At 34.8% G+C, this 9,674-nt stretch overlaps 1 protein-coding gene across 2 annotated transcripts in view; it reads left to right on the forward strand.

Annotated features, from left to right (window-relative positions):
- Positions 1–3,462: 3,462 nt before the first annotated feature.
- Positions 3,463–9,674, forward strand: part of LOC115238419 (vacuolar protein sorting-associated protein 11 homolog) — a 9,731-nt gene continuing 3,519 nt past the window's right edge. Inside the window, exons 1-16 of one of the 2 annotated variants that reach the window (XM_029812208.1) lie at positions 3,463–3,622; positions 3,752–3,820; positions 3,928–4,101; positions 4,191–4,387; positions 4,560–4,818; positions 4,902–5,056; positions 5,135–5,368; positions 5,458–5,758; positions 7,557–7,745; positions 7,836–7,958; positions 8,081–8,208; positions 8,279–8,491; positions 8,577–8,749; positions 8,829–9,126; positions 9,214–9,533; positions 9,605–9,658. In XM_029812208.1, the coding sequence (XP_029668068.1) occupies positions 3,608–3,622; positions 3,752–3,820; positions 3,928–4,101; positions 4,191–4,387; positions 4,560–4,818; positions 4,902–5,056; positions 5,135–5,368; positions 5,458–5,758; positions 7,557–7,745; positions 7,836–7,958; positions 8,081–8,208; positions 8,279–8,491; positions 8,577–8,749; positions 8,829–9,126; positions 9,214–9,533; positions 9,605–9,658 (2,902 nt within the window). In that variant the 5' untranslated portion in view covers positions 3,463–3,607. The remainder of the gene's footprint in view (positions 3,623–3,751; positions 3,821–3,927; positions 4,102–4,190; positions 4,388–4,559; positions 4,819–4,901; positions 5,057–5,134; positions 5,369–5,457; positions 5,759–7,556; positions 7,746–7,835; positions 7,959–8,080; positions 8,209–8,278; positions 8,492–8,576; positions 8,750–8,828; positions 9,127–9,213; positions 9,534–9,604; positions 9,659–9,674) is intronic. The other variant, XM_029812209.1, reaches the window with a different exon arrangement.

The raw sequence follows: 9,674 nt of genomic DNA on the forward strand, positions 1-9,674 counted from the left end.
CCTCCCAACCCGCCCCGTGCTCTCTCTCTCCTAAAGTTACACATCTCTTGATATTCGTTCCGTACGCATCCATCTCTTCCGCTTACTCTCCTCGTTTAATTGCAATTTGCAGCAAGTTATCCGGCAAGCGACGACAAGTGTTTTTTTTTTCAAAAATGCGAAAGCGACGAATATTGGCGATTTGGGAATTTCGTGTAAGCAAAAAGAAAGGAGCGCAAAGTGATTTGACTTTACGTCGAGTCTTTTACTTTGCGATAATTACATATTTTGAAATAGAAAATTGATCTCTTTATCAAAACTGTCAATTTTATCGTTTAATACTTTTGTATAAATTCGGCTGGTAATCTCGTTAATGCTGCTAAAATGTCCGATCGTCGCGTTATATTTATCTAAATGAGATCCAGGATAAATAAATTTGTAACGCAAAATGTGAGACGAAAAGCGAAATGGGACGACTGCGTTCTAAATGCGCCTCGATAATACGTACAGTTTTTTTATTCCACCGGACGCGCAGGTATAATGCAATGCTGATCGAAATGTTTTCAATAAATCTCAAATGTTTTTAATTCTCTCAGATCGCAAAGGGCAAAAGAATGTAACTATCGATTTTCACTGTACCTTTCGCCTTTACGAAACGAGCTGTGTTTTCTTTATTTGTACTTTTTCTGTACTTAAAATAAAGCACAGGATCAGATGCTTTAGAAAGAGAGAGAAAGAGAGAGAGAGAGAAAAAATGGGAAAACGGAAAGTGTACAGAAAGGGTAACTAAAAAGAATGGACCTACAAACTCGTAGCGACATTTTTTCGAGAACTGTTGCCGAGGGGAACTTTACAACGCTCCGCAGACGATATAATTGAAAAGGCATATTACATGTAAGGGGGATGATTTTCTTCGTATATCGCGTCGCAGCCAGCTACACGTCTATCGTACTAGAATATAGCGGACTAAAGTACACTGCACACGAGCGCGCTAATCTACCGTTTAACTCTTTGTACGGCGGTCACGCACAATTTCTAGAAAAAAAATATCTGTGACTTAAAAAATTATTCGAACCCTGATTGCTATCCTGTAATACGAGCGGAATGCTTATCCAAAAATATGATTGTCGTCGATAATCATCGTCCGACAAAGAGTTAAATGATCGTGTCGTTGCACGAACCGGAATAAAATAAATCGAGATTTCGATGATCGAGATCTCTCAAGGGACGAGAACGGGATGTCCTGCGTTTTTCCGAATCTCACGTAGTTTTTACGTCTATAGAGAGTCCTTTTTAACGCGAGCACGATACGTATGTACAAACGATGGCGTGATGGAGCTCGTTGCTCTGTGTTTGTAGCGTGAAACTCGTATGTCGCTCATATTCGAATCGATCTCGCATCAATTTGATTTTTCTTCTCTCTCTCGTGATTATTCTATATCTCAAAATTGAATCAAGCACAATATTATTTCGGAATTGGTGTGTGGAGTAAAAAAGATATTTCAATTCTCTATCTTAATAAAAGAAGTAGAAAGTATATCCAAATCTAGAAAATATTTAAAACTAACTGTGTAAAGCACTTAAAAAATTTTAAAAATTTAAAGAGAGAGAAAAAATATGAATAATATATTATTAATTAAAATAATAATTCTACGTTCGGATTTACATACTATCCTCTTGTATCTATTTCCAAGTCGCAAAGCAGCATCGATTATTCTGATTTCGGAGTAATTAATTAATTACGCTAACGATCGATGGCAAACATTTAGCTATTCCGACTTTGCTATATTTCTCCGTACGAATAGAATCGAGAAAGAGAATAATCCGAAGGATATTACATTATGGACATACGATTTTCGCGCTATTTCATCAACAAGAATTTGAAAATCGGAGGAACTCTCACAAAATTCGCGCGAGAAGAAGGAGCTGTCTGTTTTGTTCCATTCGGAGAGCACGAGAGATACTTCTGCGCAAGAGAAAGAGAGAGAGAGATGGATTTTTCTATCGCAAATTTTGTACCAAAAGCGATCACCTGATTCTAAGTTTTATTAAGGCGATGTATCGTTTAAAATCGATTGTAAATAAAGGCTCCGACTCGACGTGTCACGATCAAAGTAATAATTTAGTGTTAAGCGTGCGGTAGACATATGCGAAACAAGGAGCACGACCAACGATTTTACGAAGGAATGCCGAAGAATGTTTAAAGCTCTGTTTTGTCAATTATCGATCTGATTTTTGTATCGTATTGCTTCGCTCGTTGTTTTAATATTAAAGTGAGACAGTCCCCTCGTCCCTCGCAGAGCTTGTTCAGAACGTCTAGCTGTGTAATCATTGTCGCGGATCTCTCGCGATCGTCGACCGACGTCCGATTTTCAAAGATTTTACGACTATTTCTCGAATCTACGTCCCGCACACAGCTCTGTAAAGCAACACACCCGCCCCAAAACATCGAAACACACTCCACACACACACACACACACACACACACACACACATTAATTGTTCGTCCTTTTTAACAAATATAACAGAACTTACGTCTTACCCGATGCGAGAGCGTACGAGGTGGAATGTCATTGCAATGGAATTTTTGTGCGGGGAGGAGAGCGGCAATTCTCTCTCCTCCTCCTTGTCTCTCGCGCGATGAAGGACAAGGATTGTCGCGTACCTGGTAGCATTGCATTGACGTGCCGTTTCGTTCGCGGTCTTTTGTAACCCTGTGTCACCTGATTTAATCGAGCGCGTCACGAGCGATTGAATCACGAGATCGGATCGGATCGGCCACTTCGCGGCTTGTAAACGAAATATAAGTGTTGTTTCAGAGTTTCATCATAATTCCCGTTTATATCTACGAATCGAGGACTCTCGATGCGCGTGAGTAATCTAAGATTTCATATATATAACATTCTAAATAAAAAGAAAGATACCGACCTATGTCAAGCAAGAGGAAATTACAAAGAATTTTTTAAATGAAAAAATGTAATGGAAAGTTACAAATCTTTTTTATCGAAAAATATATATAGGCATATTAGATTCACTCAGCAAGTTTAACGACTCCAGAAACGTCCATTGTGAAAGATATGATCATGATTAAAATATAACACATGAAATCTTCAGCTATACATATATAGGGAGAGAGAGACATAAATGGAAATATAAAGGTAACGATACGTGTGCGCACAATCGTCTCATATCGTCTTTCTGCCTGCACCCACTGAAGATGCTTCGCTTCTTTCTTCAACATACTTGACCACTTTATTGAAAACTTTTAACTGTTACTCTTATTTGTATCACTTTAATACGTAAATATAAAAATAATTGATAATTATCACGCGCACTTATTTTAACTGACTAAATTCGAAAATGAAAAGTACTTTCTTATTCCGCCGTTAGGAGCGCACTTGTTCAATCGATCTGGTGCTGCCATCTTGCGTGAGAGTATATTATTTACGAAAAATTCACGCGCATGCGCGAAGCTTGATGTGTCATTGCGAACAGCTGATAGAAGTAGAAGACAGCGGACGCGTGTGACGGATCAATTGTACGCGTCGCTGTCAAAAAAATAAATCTCGCCGAGAATATAATTTTCTCCAAGTATATATGTATAAATAAATATCGTTTTAAAATTATCATGGCATTTCTAGAGGTTTGTTAGATGACTCGCTTGTAATTTATCTTGATTTATAGTTTCTTTCTCGACGTATCTTCACAACTATCGTTTCTTTTTCGACGCTGAATATAACCTAAAGTTTTCGACGCGTTATTATCTTTTTAGTGGAGACGCTTTAATTTCTTTGACTTGAAAAAGGAAGTTGATGCAGGAAAAATCGCTGCCGCATTCGGAGTAAGATGATTTTTTCATATACTATAATATAAATTAAGCATATTTACCCTTCCACAGTGTGGAAGAAAGAGGCTCTCTTATCCTAATTGATAATTTCTCATATACAGGATGCACAAGTTGCCGCAGCTACCAGTGGCAATGGCAATCTTGTATTCGGGGATAATACAGGCAGCGTACACTTAATAAACAGGGCATATGAGATTACAACGTTTCGAGCTTATGAAATTACACTAGTGTTGGCGCAACAAGTTCAACATTCTACTTTTCTGTTTACTATTGGTGTAAGAATGCCACACTACGATCATTTCTTGCAAGAAGTATTCCCTTAATCAGATTTTATGATTAATTATTTTATATAATGCATTAACAGGAGGATGAGGCTGGATGCAATCCTACTATAAAGGTTTGGAATTTGGCCAAACCAGATAAGCAAGGTAATCCAACATGTGTTCGGATAAGCAGAGCTATACCTAGTTACCGAGCAGTTCCAGCAACAGCTCTATGTGTCCATACTAGTCTTACATTGATGGCTATTGGATTTGGAGATGGTTCTATTATGCTGTATAGGTAAATAGAATATATTCTTTTTTTTATTTCATCAAACTATTATCAATATCAAAGTTCTATTTCTTCAAAATATATATTTATTACTTTATTATATATCTTATATTGTAATATAATATTATATAAACTATACAGCAAGAATAGCTTTTTCTATATTCAAATTTTCCATTTTCAGAGGTGATTTGACTCGAGAGAGAAAAAATAAAATAAAGGTCCTGAAGGATGCCAATTTATCTATTACTGGCCTTGCAATAAGAGCGACCGGTAAACAGACGCATATGTTCGTTGCTACGCAGAACAGCGTGTTTTTGTATAATATTACTGTTAAGGATAAAGAATTTAAATCTACTTTGGATACTATGGGTTGCTCGCGAAAATGCAGCGTGCTCGCTGAATCTATGCAAGACAGCCATTTTATGATCGGACGTAATGATGTAAGTCGCACATAGTTTTATGTTCGTGTTTTCAATTATATACATAAATAAAAAAAAAAACTATTTAATTATAAAATTTTCAGGCTATTTATTGTTACACACCAGATGGTAGAGGTCCATGTTATGCAGTAGAAGGTCAAAAGATAATGTTAGAATGGTTCAGAACATATTTAGTGATAGTAGCAAAAGAAGCGGCAAACGTTCCGAGAACGACAACGACTATATCCGCCAAACCTAAGTAATCGATAGAAGCACGTTTATTATTTATAGTTTATTTACAATTATGTTATAATGTAAATATATTAAATTTTTACAGCACAATAGAACCAATACCTCCTGGTGTCGATAAGCATATTATTACTGTGCTTGATATCCAAAACAAGTTTATCGTATTCTCCGCGCCTATGGTATCTGTCCAAGCAGTACTGTCTGAATGGGGTGGATTTTTTATACTTAGTGGAGACAACAAGTTGTATCATTTGGATGAGAAAGATTTGCAATCGAAATTAGCACTGCTTTTTAAAAAAAATTTGTACGATGTTTCTATAAGGTATATTGAATATATAATTGCAATGAGAGATTAAACCGTTAAGACAACAACTTTTAACAACATGACGTGTTGTATATATTTTATTGCAGAATAGCTAAAAATCAGCAATATGATGCGGAAGGTCTCATAGATATTTTTCGTCAATATGGAGATCATTTATATTCTAAGGGGGATCATAATGGCGCTATAGAACAATACATAAAGACAATTGGCAAATTAGAACCATCTTATGTGATAAGAAAATTCTTAGATTCTCAACATATCGATAATTTGACGACGTACTTGCAAGCTCTGCATAAAAATGGACAAGCAACCGAAGATCATACTACTTTATTGTTAAATTGTTATACTAAACTTAATCATACCGATAAATTAAAAGAATTCATTATGGTAAGTCTTTTCTACTTTTCTGTTTACTATTGGTGTAAGAATGCCACACTACGATCATTTCTTGCAAGAAGTATTCATTTAATCAGATTTTATGATTAATTATTTTATATAATGCATTAACAGGAGGATGAGGCTGGATGCAATCCTACTATAAAGGTTTGGAATTTGGCCAAACCAGATAAGCAAGGTAATCCAACATGTGTTCGGATAAGCAGAGCTATACCTAGTTACCGAGCAGTTCCAGCAACAGCTCTATGTGTCCATACTAGTCTTACATTGATGGCTATTGGATTTGGAGATGGTTCTATTATGCTGTATAGGTAAATAGAATATATTCTTTTTTTTATTTCATCAAACTATTATCAATATCAAAGTTCTATTTCTTCAAAATATATATTTATTACTTTATTATATATCTTATATTGTAATATAATATTATATAAACTATACAGCAAGAATAGCTTTTTCTATATTCAAATTTTCCATTTTCAGAGGTGATTTGACTCGAGAGAGAAAAAATAAAATAAAGGTCCTGAAGGATGCCAATTTATCTATTACTGGCCTTGCAATAAGAGCGACCGGTAAACAGACGCATATGTTCGTTGCTACGCAGAACAGCGTGTTTTTGTATAATATTACTGTTAAGGATAAAGAATTTAAATCTACTTTGGATACTATGGGTTGCTCGCGAAAATGCAGCGTGCTCGCTGAATCTATGCAAGACAGCCATTTTATGATCGGACGTAATGATGTAAGTCGCACATAGTTTTATGTTCGTGTTTTCAATTATATACATAAATAAAAAAAAAAACTATTTAATTATAAAATTTTCAGGCTATTTATTGTTACACACCAGATGGTAGAGGTCCATGTTATGCAGTAGAAGGTCAAAAGATAATGTTAGAATGGTTCAGAACATATTTAGTGATAGTAGCAAAAGAAGCGGCAAACGTTCCGAGAACGACAACGACTATATCCGCCAAACCTAAGTAATCGATAGAAGCACGTTTATTATTTATAGTTTATTTACAATTATGTTATAATGTAAATATATTAAATTTTTACAGCACAATAGAACCAATACCTCCTGGTGTCGATAAGCATATTATTACTGTGCTTGATATCCAAAACAAGTTTATCGTATTCTCCGCGCCTATGGTATCTGTCCAAGCAGTACTGTCTGAATGGGGTGGATTTTTTATACTTAGTGGAGACAACAAGTTGTATCATTTGGATGAGAAAGATTTGCAATCGAAATTAGCACTGCTTTTTAAAAAAAATTTGTACGATGTTTCTATAAGGTATATCGAATATATAATTGCAATGAGAGATTAAACTGTTAAGACAACAACTTTTAACAACATGACGTGTTGTATATATTTTATTGCAGAATAGCTAAAAATCAGCAATATGATGCGGAAGGTCTCATAGATATTTTTCGTCAATATGGAGATCATTTATATTCTAAGGGGGATCATAATGGCGCTATAGAACAATACATAAAGACAATTGGCAAATTAGAACCATCTTATGTGATAAGAAAATTCTTAGATTCTCAACATATCGATAATTTGACGACGTACTTGCAAGCTCTGCATAAAAATGGACAAGCAACCGAAGATCATACTACTTTATTGTTAAATTGTTATACTAAACTTAATCATACCGATAAATTAAAAGAATTCATTATGGTAAGTCTTTGTGCAAACTCAAATGTTTGTTAAAATATGTGATATGTTTGAAAATATGGTATTATATATATAGATATATTCACATTACTTTGTCATGCATATTTTAGACGAAAGATCGTGAGGTTGATTTCGACGTAGAAATAGCGATTAAAGTTTGTCGCCAAGCATCGCCGGAGGACGCTTTATTACTCGCGCAGAAACATGGTAAGCACGAATGGTATCTTCGTATTCAAATCGAAGACAAACGTGAATACAAAAAGGCATTGGAATACATAGCAACTTTAGAATTCGAAGAGGTATTACTATATCTATATATGTATGTATGTGTATATTTCTATAAAAGTAGATACACATCTATATTGAGAAACGTTTCGAAACTTTTTTAGGCAGAAGCTAACATGAAGAAATATGGAAATATTTTAATAGAAAATGTGCCAAATGAATCTACACAATTTTTAAAAACTTTATGCACAAATTATAAACCTTCTGATAAACCTCTTGTAGATCAGGTATATGTACAGATCTCCCTCTTATATTCTTCTATTGGTTTTAATTAATTAAATTAAATTATTATATAAGGAGAAATTGAAAGGTAGAAATGTATACTCACTTTGTTATCTTCTTTCTGTAGGAAGCATTAAATGGCTATACAGAGCAACGTATCGATAAAGCCAATCCAGAAGATTTTATTCATTTGTTTCTAAATAATTCTGAACGACTCGTAGAGTTCTTGGAGCATTTAGTTAAATCAGATACAAGGTAACAATATCTCATAAAAAAGACATAGATATCATAAAGTTAACTCTGTCTTTTCTTATATTTCTTGTAGGTGGAGTACACTTGTTTACAATACATTAGTGGAACATTATTTGCACGTTTGGTCGGCTTTAGATAATGATGTAGCTAAAATACAATATGAACAGAAAATTGTACGACTTCTGCAGAATTCCGAAGCTCATTATGATAAAGACCAAATATTAATACTTTGCCATCAGCATAATTTCAGGAAAGGATTGCTTTTCCTTTACGAGGAGAGCAAACTGTAAGTCTCACTGTCATATATTACATTACGAGAAATTATATCACATAAAAAAACATCGTATAGAGACATCTTGATATCATTTTAGATACCAAGAAATATTAAGATTTCATTTACGCGAGGGAGACAGCGAACAAGTACTTGCCACCTGCAAGAGATTTGGTCATCAAGATCCTAATTTGTGGGTACAAGCCTTGTGGAGTGTAGCTAAAAACAAGGACGCACCGACGAAACTTCTCGCGGATATATTAGCTTATATCGGTGAATATTTTCTGAATATATATTAGTTATATTCAATCACAATGATTCGAAACTATTGTTTCGACTATTGTTTGTGCAGCTCAAGAAAGATTGTTGTCTCCTTTAATGGTTATTGATGCAATTTCCACATCACTAACTTGTACATTGGGAGATGTTAGAAGTTATTTATGCAGTGTATTACGAACGGAAAACGAACAGACTCAAGCTGATACGGAATTAACACAAAAATACAGAGCTGATACTCTTAAATTACGGGAACAAATAGAGGCAATAAAGAATAGCACGATAATCTTTCAAGGATCGCGATGTAGCGCGTGCCATCATCAGTTAGAATTACCGTCTGTGCATTTCATGTGTCAACATTCATATCATCAACAGTAAGCTTTCCTAATTATTTTTATCGTTTGTATATAAACTTTCTGTCATGTAATTTGTTTCGATTTATTTCCTTTTTTTTCTGACAGTTGCTTTCAAAGCTTTTCGGAAAATGAAAACGAATGTCCAGCGTGCTTGCCAAATAATAAGAAATTGCTGGATATTATAAGAGCGCAAGAACAGTCGAGAGATTTACACGAAACATTCCACAGTCTTCTCGATCGAGCGGAAGATCCATTTTCTTTAGTGGCCGATTATTTTGGTAGAGGCGTTTTTAAGAAATTAACAGTAATTACGGATACAGACAAATCGTTACCTACACCAACTAAGTTGGAAGAACCTAAATTGAATTATGGTCCGGGCGCGGAAGCGAGACTCAGATTAAATGAAGGAAAGAGTTCTATTTCAGGTATGATTTAATGTTAAGTTTTTCGAAGTAAATTATATAACGATTAATCGCTTTTATTATGCTTTTTCCAGTAGGAAAAGCAGAATCTCGACGAGCCGGATACGATGTTCCCACATTAATAACGGAAGAGCGTTATCGAAG

This window comes from Formica exsecta, unplaced genomic scaffold (genome assembly GCF_003651465.1).
Source record: "Formica exsecta isolate Colony F162 unplaced genomic scaffold, ASM365146v1 scaffold337, whole genome shotgun sequence".
NCBI classification, from domain to species: domain Eukaryota; kingdom Metazoa; phylum Arthropoda; class Insecta; order Hymenoptera; family Formicidae; genus Formica; species Formica exsecta.